A 16,773-nucleotide genomic window follows, 5' to 3' on the forward strand; every position below is an offset into this window, starting at 1 on the left:
CATGGGCCCATGTTGCTCCCATTTTTCCCAAAAAACATCGTTTAGGGCCTCAAAACGACTCTGGAAGTTCCAGACCTGAAACAATGCCAAAAATAGTAAATTGTGCTACAATTAAGGAAAATGAAAAAATGAAAGAGACAGTTGTAAGGGTCCAAGTGGAATAGGTGGGTGGCCACCAACATCCACCTAGAGCATTCCTCCCCCCTTAGGAAGTAATGTTCCCCATTGCGTTGAGTTCCTCCATGAGATGAGGAAACTTCTGCTGAACTTGGTCCTTAGTGAGTTGTTCTACAGTCTCTGATGTGTCCAGTAATGGTGGGAAGCATACATTGAACACTCGAAGAAATTGAAGGAATGGCAGAATGATGTGCTCTAAAGCATTGTTTCCCACAACCTTGGTAATGGTGTAAGGACCATATCAGAGCGGTCTGAGCTTCTGATGAGCTCTTGTAAAGTATTCTTTCTACAGATGCAACCAGACTTTGTCACCCACTTGAAAATTGTGTGGTACCTGATGTTGATCATGTCACTGCGTGTACTTATCATTTTCCATAATGGAGTGGCGATATATCGACCCGTTGGTTAAAGGTGCTCTAGGAGTCAAACCAAATGAATGCTTGACCTGACAGTGCAACGGTACCCCTGTCGGTGAGGAGAAGATGTTCTTGTATTCTTTCATGACCGTATCCATCTGCTATTGCTGCTCCGTGGAGGAACCCTTCGCGGGGGTCATGGATGTGGCGTAAATCTTCCCCTTACTTTGCAGGTCAACCAGATAGAAAATAAATTTCCTGGTCTGGGAAATGATCTTACTGCCTTTCTTAATAGAGATTAAAGAAGTGGATGTAGGTGGGGCTACCTCCGGTATGCTATATAATGTATTCCAAAAAGAAATAATAATAGTAAGAGGCCTTGACTCATACATAGCATGCTGCTTCCACAAGTATGGTTGGCCTAATAATACATCACAAACATCAAGCGATGTAATATCACACAATACCTCATCTGTGAAGGGCTTGATTCTGTAGGGAAGGTGACACTGCTAGCGGATTTGGAGATCTCATCCTTCTTGAAGCCCCCCGTTCTTGTACGGTTGCGGGTGTGGTATGGTTGGTAGTCCCAGGCACTTCATGACATATGATGAAATGAGGTTCTTTTGGTTTCCACTGTCGACAATGAATTGTAACGGCAAACCCTTCACCCACATTTGTGAGTGGAAAATACGCTCCCCCTCCTCTGGATCTTCAGGCTCATTCTTCTGGACCTTGGTGGTGGCAACAGTGGCGTTGGGCTCCGTATCAATTATTTGCTTCCCTTTGTCATTCCCCTTGTCAGGTTTTGACTCAGGGTTGGAACATGCATCTAATTCTGAAGCCTTCAACTTGGGCATGAGCGAGTGCTTGGTCCAACACTCACTTGTGTTGTGAGTGGAGCTCTTATGGAACTCACACCACTTTCCTATGTCCTTCTTTGACTTCGTGGTGTTGTTCTTTTCTTGCAGCTTCGACGAGTTGTCTTGGCTCACACTGTCTTGGCTTTGTCATTGGTTCTACGGTTTGGGGAAGCCTTTTTCTTGCTTTGAATTCACGGATCCAAAGTCTCACTTATTCTGTTTAAACTTCTACTCGATCTTGACAGTGTATCAGTATTTGAGTACCAAATGCAACTCAGAATCCTGAATACCCAACTTTGTGTGAAGTGTATGAAATATATTGGTGAACTCTGGCACGTTTTGGTCCCTTTCCTGCCGCAGCGTGGTCCACTTTATGTATTTATCCTCATAACTTTTCATAGGGTAGTACTGCTCTTTAATGGCATCCTGAAACGAATTCCAAGTGGGTGCAGCTGAAAATAGTGATTTCTTACTTTCATCCTTCTGCTCACAGTAGGTTTCACACCAATCCTTCACATGGGGGACTACTTTAAGAAGGGCGAAAGTAATATTTTCCTGGCTGGAAAAATCATGAACAGAAAAATACCCTTCTAGCAGAACCATTTATCTTTGACATCTACATCTATCTGATCCTCAAATATGGGAATGTCAAAGTTAACTTGTACCTTAAAGGGTGTGTCATTTCCAAAGTAGCAGTTGGAAGCAGATGTGTCGTCCCTGGGTAGTCGCTGAAGGATCTGGGCAAAGTTTTCCATCATCGCGTTCCTTTGTCGCTTGAGGGCTTCTTCTAACAAGATTTTGATAGGATCTCCTTCCCCCTCATCTTTATTTTCATCCGCCGTGGGAGGTCATCGAGATTTGTGAGGTTGGTCTTGCAAAGGTTCGACTAGTTCAAGCCCTAACTCCTTATATCCAGACCTCGTTGGCAACATGTAAAGAAAAATAGAGAAAGAGAAGACCACTCTAATACCACTAATCCATATTTAAATAGGAACGCAACAAATTACAGATGTAACCATAAATACAGAGATGAAGTAGAAATAATACTTCATTTCATTAATGTAAAATACTAAAATATGCTTATAAACAGAAATGGAAATAAACCAGCTAGGGCAATGGTAGCTTATCTCTAAGAAGAGATGTCGTGGCTACATGCCCCTGAACTGTGTTACAATGAGGCTCGAAGGCCTATTTATTGTTGAGAAACAATGGAAAACCCTAAACATCCAAAAACCTAACCCTAGGTGATGAAGCACCAAACTATGGGCCTTGTTTTGGGTGAATTGGTACAATCTCTATTTGACACACACAACACCTCATTAGAAAGATCTATCCGAGGACTAAAACTTTGGGATGAGCAACATCAGTCCATTTGTTAAACACATACATGGAAAACACAAAGTGTAAATGATAAACATGCATGTGTATCTATTATTGACATTGATATACATTTATAGTACATTCGTGTGACTGTTGGCTTCCACATCCCAAGGTCTCTTGGACTCTCATGGTTGTTCACATTCTACACCAACCCATAGAGGATTAGGTGTCCAAAATTCCTCCCCTTAATCCGAAGGGGTATGTATGAGTCCAAAAAGAGAGATGTAATACAAAATGTGCAAAAAATGCATGGCAGCACTAGGCTAAATGTGCTCTCTCAAATGTTGGTATAAGGGAGGTGGTTTAACGATGACCACCAACAATGGAACACTTAGTGCAGTTCCCAAAACTCTTCCAAGTCTGGAATGAAGCTCAGGTCTTCTGCATGCTCATGATGTTTTGAAGAGGGAAACCTTCAACCATGAAAGGGAGGTCTCACTGCGCATAAAAGGGAGAACCTCAACCTGAAAAGGGAGGTCTCAACCTGTGACGATTTTAAGAATGACTAGTTTTATGATAGTGCTTACATGGATGAAGATCAAAGAAGTGATCTTTCACATGGCCAACTCGGTCATAGTGTTGGCATTTCACAATCTGTTGTTGTTGCCGTGGAAGAGGAGCATAATCTAGAACAACTAAAGGTGAACTGTCATGAAGAAATCCAACACTTTTAAATTGGATTGGCTTGGAGTAGTCTAGATTATGAAAGGAAACATCCTTATCATATCCAAGACCTATTATGTGCTTGTTGTGGACAAGCTCTTCCCAAGGTCTAATGATGGGCTTGGGAAGTGCAAACTAAACTTCTTCTTCTGCATGCGATTCTGCTCCTTCATTAGGTACTCGATCTACATTATTAAGTTGTTGTTGATGGAATTTTGTCTCAATGTTACTGATTCGACCACTTGCTAGCTACTGATGGATGTCATGATGCTTATGTTGTTGTAACTCATCTGGTTGAAGCTGAGATTCAGGCTGCAAAAAACAATCTTCTCTTGTGTATGTTGCAAGCAAGTTTGAATGTAAAAAAGAGTTTCCTTGCTGATGGTTATTGTGCTTTTAGTAGTTGACATAATTAGAGTTCTTAATATCTCTAATAAAGTGCCAATTTGAGTCATTTTTAAACTTCAATAGGTCAGATCAATTCATCAACAATAATCTACAATAAATAAAACGCAGTTCGTAACCTTTAATGTTTCAAACCAACACAGAGAGAAATGCCAAATTTTTACAATACTAATGCATAGAATACACCTGGTAATTTATCCCAATGGACAAAGATTGAATGGGCTGATCTGGGACTATTTGAACTCAACTTGGCACTCCAAACAAGCTGCTACAGGTGTAAGAAATCAACTCGATCTCTGATGTATAGGTGGTTGCATGTATACAAAAAATGATCCAAGAGGCACACACAAGTCTGAACTGTAGGAGAACACAAGTGATAATATTTCTTAGTGTCACTACCCTCCTAGATTCATTTGGTAAATCGTTGCTCTTAGTGCATACCTCTGCTTGCGAGTGCACCCTTCTTCAAATTGACTGCTCTAAAGAAAATGATCAAAGCCTAGAAGCTTCTGAAATGGGAAGTATGGATATTATAAGGAACTTTTGCTTGGGCCAAAAGACATTCCTATTCCTCAGTTTCAACATTAGGACGATCTTTGAGTGCTGACTCAATTGAAGGCCACTCTATTCTTCATACAAATTACTCCATAAAAAATATGTTGAATATTCACTACAGTAACCTCTTTTTCTCTGGTTAAATGGAAGACCAGGTTGCTCATCCGTTGGCTATAGAGAAACTTTGGATTGGGGCCATTTCTAGTGGAGAAGAATGCACCACACCTTCGCTTAAACAATTTTTCTTGGAATAAAGTGGCAAATATTTTATTCTTGGACTTCTCTTACACAAATAGATGCTCGGATTTGAATGAACTAGGAAACATAATTATAGCTGAGGATTCATACACTTTCCTGTTAAATTGGTTCAAAAGGTTTCCACAGTACAAATCTCGTGATTTTGACATAGCTGGAGAAAGATATGTAGGAAATTATGTGCCACAAATTTCAGAGGTCATATTCGATCGTAACAACCAAGGACATCCATCAATGCATTTCCCATCATGAAGCCTTTATGATTTCTCACCTGAATGGTATGACAGATTATGCATGGAGTCATGCAGTTATTTCAAATGTAGATTATCACAGTTTCAAGGACTCAGTTTGTACATGCTTGTTTGTGTGTACCGGCTCGATAAAACTACATCACGCCTTGTGGAATTTGACAAATCCCCTTACTCAAGACCTTAAAGCTTCAAAAAATTTTAATTCAACAATCTTGCATCTCCCAAAAAAATTTAAAACAAGCTTTTCAATCCCGAGTCTTTAAACTTCAATCTTCAAATTTCATACTCAAACTTTCAATCTTGAAGCGTCTTTCACCAAGTAAATCTCAACTGACAGTAAACTTCAAACAAAATCCACTCAACGCAAGAAATTCAATCTTTCTTTCACCAATAGCCCTCATTCTCTTAGCTCAAAAAGCTTAACCAAGCTTAACCGAATATTTTAACTTCAATCTCCCACCGATCTTTAGCCATGACTCTCAAGCTTCCCCAATCCTAAAGCTTCAAAGTTCAAGTAGCCTTATATTTCAAACCGAACTTCAATTTTAAAACTCACTCTCAATCTTTATGCTTACACTTGAACTTAGGACTTCAAACAATTCCGAGCCAGTGTTTCATACTTCAAACAACTCAACTTCAGACTCAAACCTGAGACTTCCAATCAGTTCAGTTCTAAATTGTACCTGTCATGGTTTGGACCTCGAATCAGCTCCCTTAGAGATTCGAACTTCATCTTCGAGCAAATTCCAACCTCGTGGCACCTAGCTTTAAAGGCATTAAAAGAATAGTTCAAAATCGCCTCAAAAGACACAAACGACCTCAAATTTAACAGCTGCGATGTTGAAAGAGTGTATGTATGGTGCGACTATTCGCATTCAGAGCGAAGGGTGCGACTGTTGGCACCCACAGTAAGGTGGAAGTGAGTATATACCACTGAGGGGTGTGAGGGAGAAAATTTCTAATAGAAAACAGATTAATGGAGCATTATGGACAGACCCACAGTGAGTAATAAAATGCTTGAGTTATGGCAAGTAACAAAAATGGAAGAATTGACATTAGAGATGCCACAAAATCAATATGAAACTACCACAGAAATATTGCAACTAGAATTTAGTTGGGAAAACATTTATGAGATGCAGAATTGATGGCAGAATTGACCTGCACAGAAAGGCCATAAAACAAGTGGCTCAAATATGAGCAGGGCAGGATATCACCCACTCTGATACCATGTTAAACACATACATGGAAAACACAAATTGGGATACGTGGGCAGTCACCAACATCCACCTGGATCACTTGTCTTACCAATATTGGTTGGCTTGATCTTTAGGGAGATTTGTGGGGTTTTTGCACCATCCCCCAAATGCTCAGTTGAACTCCAAACCCTCGGTTGAGAATTTATTTGCCACAGTCTACAGAAATAGTTTGGAAAATGGAAACCATAGATTTTAATGCCAAATGGAGGCTCGATTGAACTCATGCATTAACTCGGGTTACACAGGAGCTCAATCAAGATTTTGTTTGAATGCTCGATCGAACTCTGTCTAAACCCTTAAGTATTTCTATCAACTTCTTAAAAATTGCTAAATAGACCGCTTAAATGGCTTGATCAAACTCCCTATTTTCACCAAACGCTCCATCGCTTTGCAAAAATGTGTAACCCATATCCATGTATAGACCCTAGAGAATAGTACTATAGAAAAATATTTTAGAGGAACCGAGAAAAAATAAAAAAATGCGTTGATTCACCTATAAAAGAAAAATTAGGATCAACTATCTAGAAACCATTCCAACCAACCCTTCCCATCATCAAGGCTACATTATCATGGATCTTAGCTAATGAAAAACATGTTAGTTTATGGACAAATAGCATTAGAGGCCATCCTCTGATACAAGAGAAACCTTAAATCTTAACTCCTTTAATCAAATGGTTAGGTAGTATTGACAAAAAGACTCTTAAAGACATCTATCTCTGGTATACAAATGGTATATCGATCAAATGGAAGCTTGGTCATTACCCAGGTTAGTTATCTCCCATGTTCTTTATCTTTGAATCAATTTTTTGGGATGTGAACCTGAACCAATTCATAAGCAAGATGAGATGTTGGGAAAGAAGAGACTACACTATTATTAAACAAGGATATGTATGGCAATTTGATAAAGAAAACATTCTTGTAAGGCATGTGATTTGGAAAAAACTTTGGGCCAACAATGTTTCTTCAAAAATTAACATTTTTAGTTGGACATATACAGAGGGGAAGACCTTAACAATTGACATACTGGCAAGAATAGGGATCCTTGAGAAGTCTAGATGTGAGCATTCCCTAGCCTTTGAGTAAATAAAAAAAAGATAATCCAGATTTATGCAGGAATGAAATCAAAAAAAGATTCAAACATAAACACATAACTACAACAAGAAATGAATTTCAATTCATTAATAACAAAATAATGAAATTGTTTACATCCATAATGGAAATAAACTATCTTGGGTGATGGTAGCTTATCTTTGAGAAGAGATGTGACGGATACATGCCTCTGAAACTGTATGACCATGAGGCTGCAAGGTCTTATTATTATTGAAAAATAAGGGAAAACCCTAAACATCCAAAATCCTAACCCTAGGAGATGAAGCACCAAAAGTTTGTGTGCCCTGTTGGGGTTAGTTAGTACATCAACTTCCCCAGGTCATAACTTTGGCATATGATCTTCATTTGATGCATATGATATCTTGTTAGAAATATATATATGCGGTCCACAACTTTCAACTATGAAACCCCACCTCATCCTTTTGGTTTGCCCGTTTTCCAAAAAAAATGTCATTAAGGGCCTCAAAATGGTTTTGAAGTTTAGGACCTAAAAAACAGCCAAAAATAGTAAATTGTGCTACAATTAAGGAAACTGAAAGAGACAGTGTTGGGGATCCAAGTGCAATAGGTGGATGGCCACCAATATCCACCTAGATTAAAACACCTCTTCCTCAAATTCCCTTATGCCGAATAGGTATGGATTTTCTTTTCTAAAGATATTGATCCCCACATCAATTCTCCATTCACATGAACAAATCTATTTGCAAATTGGTATAAACACTATGGTGGTTCCTTTCACTCCAAGCCAAAATTCAAAATGGTTTGGATGGTTACCATGAAATTTATACTATGGAAGATAGGTTCGGCTGAAAACAAAATGATATTCAAGAAATTCATCCTTCTTCCTAAATATTTTACCAAAGGGACTTAATCTCCTCCCCACAAATTCTTTTACCATAATTTCTCATGCCAACCAGATTCCCAATTATATGAATCAAAGAAGGCATGGTGGTCTACTTCCATCGATTTGGACAATTCTAAAGAGAAAAAAATTTGAAAATTTCCATACACTTATGCTTGCAACTTCAATTAGACTCAAAGGAGTTCTCTAAATGGTGGACAATGCAAGGATCCTATGTTTTATTCTTTAATGAAGACTCGAAAGGAAATCCAAGGGATGTAGGCAGGGGCGGGCGCGAGGGGGGGGTGAGGGAGTTATTTTTTCATTGTAAGAGTAAATGAAGGAAGGCTCGCTTGTAAATTCAGGATGAAAACCAACCACTTGGCAGAAGAATATGCTCTTCTTAAAGGCATTTCCCTATGAAAACCTGTATAACCAAACTCATTAATCATGTTCAGCAATTCTTTGGTGTTAATAAAATACTCGGTTGAAGGAATAAAAGCAAAAAACATAGGTTTGGAACCCACAATCAACCAAATTTTGGAGTAAGTCTTCCACTTCGCATGCAAAGTCGAGTGGTTTCATATTAAATAGAAACACGATCAAATGGTGGATCCCTAGACTTTTGAACCAAGCATTTGGTTATTACTTTAACTAATGGTTTATCTGAGTGCTCTGCATGGATCATTGAACTTGATATTAGCCTACTGCTAGTTTATCTTGTCTTCTCCCCTACTACAATAATAATCATGGATTTTGTGGAGTTATGACCAACTCATATCTCCCTCCGAAAATACTAAACAACCATTGAAGGGTTGTGATTCAAACTAAAAGTGGTCCTAGGAATATTGGTATCAATAGAGAACTCTCTAGGAAAGGATATGGACATGGCTTTAAGAATTTTAATAAAACTCAAGCAAGAGATTAACTCTCTGGAGCAAAGGGTTTGTAGCATTGATAACCCAATTGCAGTTGTGGTTCCTCAACATCAGGAAATAATGAATTAGAAAGATGACTTCTTGAATAGATCCTCTACATCAATTGTGGTCATCCTAATGGATCAATTTGATGCTCATGATTCTTTACCATCTTGTCCCCCCTCATTGATGTTTTATCTATATTAAATTATACTTTTGGTTCATATCATATCCGTAAGTTTAGTCTAAGGAAGAATTTTGGTTTTTGGGCCATTGGAAAAACATAGTTCCACCCATGCAGACCTTTCTTTCCTTCTCTCCATGTTATGTGTTATCTATTTCTTTTATAGTGTGCAATTTATCCTCTATAGGAAATTTTTTATGTTTGGACTCAAAATACAAAGGAATCTTGATATCTATGTATCTAACAATAGAGAGATTCTCCTATAACATCAAAATTTTGTAACACTTATATGAGCTTTGAACATATATATATATAGAGAGAGAGAGAGAGAGAGAGAGAGAGAGAGAGAGAGAGAGAGAGATTTTATTTACATTTACATGAGTAAATTAACAGGTGTTGCATGTCATCTTAGTCCCTCAAGAAGAAGTTAGAAAAATACGCAATGAATATTTAAACTAAATATGAGTAAGTATATAAGTAATTGGTGTTATTTGTTTTTTTTTTTTTCTGAATAAGACTAATTCTATTAAGAAAAGAAAAGTATAGTACAATCAAGCTTGCAAGCAAGCGAAGCAGAAAAGCAAGGGAGCCATCGGTGAAAGGCTAACCACCTCGCGCTAAGAGACATTCCATGAAAGGACTAAGTAGACAAAGGAGAACAAAAAGAAAGAACTCGGCTCAGAGAACTACCCCGAGGAGTCATTTCCAGCCACACGACATTTTTTGCCTTTTTTCTTGTTTACTTTGACCCACCCAGTGGAGTTTGGCTGAGCCAAGACAATCTGAAGACTATTCTGCATTGGCGGCAGAATCTCCTTGTCAGAATCTGAGGAAGAAGACAAATGAGTACGTTTTTGAGAAAGCTGTGGGTCAGAGGATGCTGCTGGAGCACCCGAGGGAGTGTCCATCGGAATCACATCATTCTTCACATCTGCTACTGTAGCCTCATCATTCTACAAAACATCTTCAGTTTCCTCCTCCCCCGAGCTAGAGAAATCTAGATTGTACATTGAACGGGGAGGCTCACAAGGATTCCAGCGCTTGGATTTGGGTTTGCGATTTAGATTCTTCTTTTTTTGGAGGAACTGAGAACATGTATTTTGGTGGTGCCCCGTTTGATGGCAGTGGCGGCATCTGAAGGCTGTGTTCTCGTAATCTAAGGTTTGAGTCCAATGGAAATCTCCAATCTTGAGATTAATCTGATCCGGTAGTCCTTTACTGATGTCTATTTCTGCACAAAGTCTGCCGTAGGTGTAAAGACCATTTTCCTTTCTTGAGCTGTCTATAGCCAGGTACCGTCCCAAAGATTCTGCAATGGCTATGAAAACAGATGCATGCCATAGATGAGCTGGAAGATTCGGGAGCCTGACCCAAATGGGAAGCTTGGTGATGACTGCTGTAGAAGGGTCAAAATCTGGAAACCAGGGGGTGAGAAAGAGCCCAGCCGCACCCCAGAACCAAGGGCCTTCCATTAAGGCCTTCTGGTAATCTTCATTTGAGTCAAAAACCACAATGAAGAATCCTTTTGAACATAAGTAAATCTTGCTTTTTTTGGTCCAAGTGGAGTGTATCCATTGGTAAAGATCTGCTGTGCGTGGCCAAAGCCCATTAAATCTGCATATGAGTGCCGATTCTTCGAAAATCTGTAAACGATTTTCAATCTCAGGATGAGTGAAATTGAGGGAGGGAATTTCCTCTGATTTATCTACCAAAAAAGGCTTTGGAGCCCCGTTTGGATGGGCTGTTTTCGAAGAAGACTGAGGTTGGGCAGCGTCTTTGCTAGCTGCATCTTTGTAAGAGAAAAAAGGGGCAGAGGAGGTCTGCCCAAAAGAACCACCTCTTAAACGAAAAGAAGCCTCGATGGAGGCGTCCTTATGAATGTTGTAGAAAGAGAGAGGTTGGGTATTCAATAGTTGCTTACCCTTATATAACAATCTGATGAGGGAGGAGGGGATCCCCAGCTGGCATTCCAGTTTTTGCAGTAGATCCTGGACTAGATTTGTTGCTCGAACCCAATGCATCCTTGTCTTTCCCAGTAGCTTGACTTGGATTTGAAATTCCTGAGATTCTTCCAACAGATCTGGCTGAATCAAAAGAGGAATCTCTGCAAACAAGTCTGGCGAGAGTGAGGAGCAGATTCGCTGCTTGCTTCTGGCCAGAAGTGCCTTGTCCATACAGTCCTTCTGCGCATGTCCTGTATTCATGGTAGTTGAGTCTTGGGAGTTAAGCCGGAGACTTAATACCTTTCCAGCGCATTCCGTTTGAGCTGAAACAGAGAACAGGCCCCTGTTTGGGATAAAATCTCGAAGGGGCGTTTTGTCAAACATATGCCCCGCATCCTCCTCAAATTTGGCGACCTTTGCAACGACATGCTTAAATGCTTCCTCTCTGGTCGTCTCGTTCACATTAGACCACCAATCGACGCAGGCTTTCTTCCTCCAGAACACATTTGAAGCAAACCCTGCCAAATCTCTTCCATTTTTGTGCACTTCATGGCTATTCGCCGTAGAATTCATCCTGGAACTCCGTTTCTTGCTGTGAGAATGAAGCCACGAGAGCCTCAACGAGAGCTCCAGCTTGTTGGCTACGAAAGCAGCGACGCTGTAATAACCCTTGGCCTTCAGCCATGGAAGCTCCTCCCACTTGCAAGCTGACGGAGGAGACTTCGCACTTTTCAGAAAATCACAGTTAGAAATCGCGTCCATGTCTGCGAGAAAACTGTCACACTTGGAATTTCTGTAACCAATGTTACTAGACAGCGCCTGGCCATCTCTTACAGCGCCGACGACAGACGGATTTTGAACGGCGGCCATGGTTGTCGAAACCCTCGTTTTAATTGGTGTTATTTGTTAAAGGATAACTAGAAAAATAAATAAAAAATGGCATGTACTCATAGAATTTGTAAAGGAGGATTGAAGAGTTTAACCTAAAAGTAAAAAGAGATTTAAATATCTCATACAGACACGGAGATATATAATGCAACTAGTTAAATGTAAAATAAATTTATATCATATACTTGTCAATAATAAGCATATATAATATTATTATATTTATATTATATACATTAATGTATATAATATTGTCAAAAATATTTTTCATAATATTACAAGTTTTAAGGGGAAAAAACAACTCAGACAATTTTTCTTGTTAGCCATGGGTTTTTTTGTTTCTTTTTATTGACTTTTAATTTTCAAAATTAAATCCTTACCATCTATCCAATAATTTTCTATGAATAAATTAAAATTCTTGAAGTCCTATTCCAAAATTGGCATTCCTACCAATATAATCAACCTAGATCCATCTTAACTTTGGATCTATCAAGCTTCGAGAGGATTAAATATATAAGATGAAAACATCTTTTTTGAAGGGAAAACTTGAGGAAAGGTTTGCACATCTAGAGATTTGATCTCTCTCACGCTTGATAGGTTCAAATTTAAGATGCATCCCAGCTATATATATATATATATATGTATATGTATATGTATATGTATATGTATATATGTATATATATATATATATATATATATATATATATATATATAGCCCCGAGGGATAGCTCAAATGGTCGAGTTCCCGTTGATAGTACTCTCCCGGTTTGGGAGGTCACGGGGTCAAATCTCCTCGACGCCCTCGGGGTCAGGCCTGATGGCCGTGCAGCTTTACGTGGACGTAGCGGCCCACCTCCGGTGCCCCGTGAACCACATCGAAAAAAAAAAAAAAAAATATATATATATATATATATATACATATTTGTTTTATTTGACTTAGACAAAATGTTTACATAATAGAACATTACAACATCTCTTTCATATTGGGAGGAGCATCTCTCAGCTCCAATAGCAAGCATTAACACACTTACCTCATGATACATCTCACATTAACAAGATTTCAAAGAAAAATCATAAAAATTAACTAATTTATAACTTTATTCTATATTATTATTCATTATTCATTATTAAAGTCATATCCCATATTCATATGACATTTTTTTATTAATGAATTAATTAAAATGGTAGAAAAGGGATTAACCCTTTTGAGATAAATCTCAATTTTTGATCTATCACTACTACTAAGAATATTCTACAATATCCCTTGGTGGTTAAATCCTTACCGTCCACCTCGTAATCATGAATAATTAAATTAAAACTTTGAAATCCCTATTTCAAAATAAACATAGCTTAATTATTATATGCATTAATGGATACAATGTAGCCAAAAAAACATTTCACATGTTTAAGAATTTCATATAGCAATAAACAATTGAAATAATTGTTTATGTTAGCCATTGATTTTTTTCTTACTTATTATATTTCAATGTATTTCCTTTTATTTTTGACATTTCTAGTAATGTTGAAATTTTCATTTGCTACAAGAGAAACCTATATATGTCTTAATGAGGGCCCAAATATCTCAAGGTGCAAACCTACTTTTGAGTGAAAAACTTGAGGAAAGGTTTGCATGTCTAGAGACTTGATCCTTCTCGACACTTGATAAATATGGAGTTAAGATGGATGGATTAAGTTTTACTTTTTTTAAGAGCAGGTCAACATTTTCATTAATATAAAGAGTTGGTTTCAGGGCCACAACTTGTACATTGGTCTACATATTCAATGATTAAACTTCCTTCAGATGTCCACACTATAGTTAGCCTATTATTGTGGCTATTTTTGCCTAGCATTCCCAAACGAAGCCTGTTATATGCCTTACGAAAACAACATAATAGAACTATATATACATAGCATTTAAAGGATTCTAACTGTGGGGATTTATTTGGCATTGGAAGACCATTCTGAGACAAGTGTTCCAAGCCCCGCTTGAGTACTTTTCTGCTTTATTTTCCTATTGGGTGACTTTGCTTTTTTTTTTGTTTGCTCTTAGTTGGTCCCACTTCATCCTTTGATTTTAGACACTTTGTTTTCCATAGTTTTCAAATCAACCCAAATCTCAGTCTTGAACATCTCTACTTTACTCTATAGTAGTTCGAATTTGGTGTTCATTAGGAGTTGATAAGTCTCCCTCTCCTTATCTTCTACAAATCCTCTATGGTTCAAGTTTGCTAGCAACCCTTGGAGTGACTCCAACAACTTGGATAAGAGCTTACCCAAATATGACTAGTCCACCTCACAAGATGAAGTCCTAGGCTCCGTCATGGATGGGAGATGCCTTCCCACTCTACGAATCTCAAAAGATGGCAGTCATCATTAGTAATAAAAAGAAATGTTCATCAATATGATGAGCTGGGTCGAAGAAGAGTAAATGTGTACAAAATGAGTGGGTGCAAAATTATATTTTTAGTATATTACAAAAATAAAAATTTGTTTATTTAATATTTTAGACAAATATTTGTAATCAAAACATAATTAATGCAAATTCAACAATAAATAAATTTAACTAACAAACTTCAGAAATATTCGTTCCCTTATTGTAACCCATTTGTGAACTCTTCTTCCCCTTATATTAATATTGATATAAGAATATGAAAATATGATACTATTATTGAAGTGGAAACCAAACTTACACACGTCGGTCTTAAGACAAGGGTACCGGGTGAACAAGTTGTCGGCATTACTAAGCCCTAACGCATGTCATATAAAAGGAGCAAATCAGTGGCCTTGACGGGAGGGTGCGGGAGACTTACGAAGACAGATAGGATTCATGTACACGAACAACTTGTCGTGGCTCAGCTCTTTTTGGTTAAAAGAAGGAGACATCTCATCTGTAAAAGTGAAAGGATTGCCTGCAATGGACGGGTTTTACGCTGCCATTGGAAAGCGAGCACGCAGGGAAAATGAGGTTCCAGAGAACAATGATGGAAATAAGAGGCTGAACTCTGGCACCGGTAGAGAGCGAGCTTTGCCTGGCGCTGACAGTCCTGTGTATCGCATATTATGTCCTGTTAATGTGGTAGGAAGTGTTATAGGAAAGGCGGGTAAAGTTATAAAATCTCTGAGGCAGCAGACGCGTTCGAACATCAAAGTTACAGATACTGTTCCAGGCGTTGATGAGCGCGTCATAGTAATCTTCAGCTCCCCGTCAACCAACCACAAGGAGCAAGATGGCGAGGATTGCAATGAGAAGGAAGTTGAACCTGTGTGTCCTGCTCAGGATGCTCTTCTTAGAGTGCACTCTCTTATTGTCCAACAATCTTCTGGCACTGATAATGACGTCGACAGAGAGAGACAACACATTGCTCGGTTGCTGGCTGCTAATAGCCAGATTGGAGGTTTAATTGGAAAAGGTGGAAATAACATTCAAAAGTTGAGAAGCGAATCGGGGGCACAAATTCAGATACGCCCAAAAGATGAGTTGCCAGGCTTTGCTTTTAGTTTTGGTGAAGTTGTTGTCATATCTGGAGATGCAAACACTGTCAAGAAAGCACTGTATGCAGTTTCAGCTTTTCTGTATAAACACCCACCTAAAGAACAAATTCCTTGGAGTGATATTTTATCTGCAACGAACCCAAAGTCACTCGTTCCTTCTGGTGTGCCTGCATTATTTACTCCGCCAAATTATGTTCCGCAACGAGATTCTCTGTTTGCTCATCACAGTTCAGGTGCTCCAAGAGTAAATGGTACTTATGGCTCCGGCCATTTACCAGCACTGGGAGGATATGGAAGTGAAGCTGCTCGAAGTTCATGGTCTCTTAGTTATAACCCTGCTCTTCCCATTGCTCCAAAATCTGGGAATTTTGCTATTGAGAAAAGTCCGGAGGAGTTTTGTATTCGAATAGTATGCCCAAATGATAAAATTGGAGGTGTGATTGGTAAGGGCGGCAATATCATCAAAAGCATGAGGAAAGGCACAGGAGCAAGTATTAAGGTTGAAGACGCACAATCAGATTCAGATGAACGTGTAATTGTAGTTTCTTCAACAGAGTTGGCTATTGATGGGGTTTCACCTACGCTTGAGGCAGTCCTCCAATTGCAAGGAAAGACTAGTAGTGACAATGATGAAGGTAGCATTTGTACAAGGCTTCTTGTTCCGTCAAAGCACATTGGTTGCCTTCTTGGTAAAGGTGGCAACATCATCAGTGAGATGCGGAAGCACACTGGAGCAAATATTCGCATATTTCGCAAAGAGGAGCGACCCAAATGCGCCTCCCAAAATGAGGAGCTGGTTCAGGTTACTGGAGAGCGGAGTGTTGCTAGAGATGCACTCATCCAAATTACAAAAAGGATGAGGGAAAACATTTTCAAAGAGAAGTTTCATGATGCTACCAACGCCCACACAGTGCCTCTTTTGTCTAGTCTATCTGTACCCACTGCGATCCCTCTTTCATCATTAAGTTATGGCACAAGGCAATATGATCTAGGATTGCCAAGGTAGATCAGGTGCTCTATTGTAAAATTTTCTTTTTTTCATTAATTCATTTTTTAAATACATATTATTTATAAATATCTACCGTATTAAGTGATTATCAAATTTCAGTTTACTTAATTGATTTCATTTAAATTCATCAGGTTAATGAAATAAATTGAGGAAATTTATGATGTATTTTTATGTTTATAATTAAAAAATTAAAATAATTTATTTTCTATTTCATTTATAAAATGTTATATAAAA

The 16,773-nt window shown here is 38.5% G+C and overlaps 1 protein-coding gene across 1 annotated transcript; it reads left to right on the forward strand.

The window, feature by feature from the left end:
- The first annotated feature begins 14,865 nt into the window (after window positions 1-14,865).
- Window positions 14,866-16,536, forward strand: LOC149207089 (KH domain-containing protein At4g18375-like). The gene has a single exon (XM_089397923.1). The coding sequence runs from the start codon at window positions 14,866-14,868 to the stop codon at window positions 16,534-16,536; it is 1,671 nt and encodes a 556-aa protein (XP_089254049.1).
- Window positions 16,537-16,773: the final 237 nt, after the last annotated feature.

Source organism: Pinus tabuliformis, chromosome 1_2 (genome assembly GCF_031772625.1).
Source record: "Pinus tabuliformis cultivar Carrire ecotype Pingquan chromosome 1_2, CPIR1, whole genome shotgun sequence".
NCBI classification, from domain to species: Eukaryota; Viridiplantae; Streptophyta; class Pinopsida; order Pinales; family Pinaceae; genus Pinus; species Pinus tabuliformis.

Excerpts from the sequence above, each read along its gene's own strand:
- LOC149207089 (XM_089397923.1), top strand. The coding sequence starts at position 14,866 with ATGTACACGAACAACTTGTCGTGGCTCAGCTCTTTTTGGTTAAAAGAA.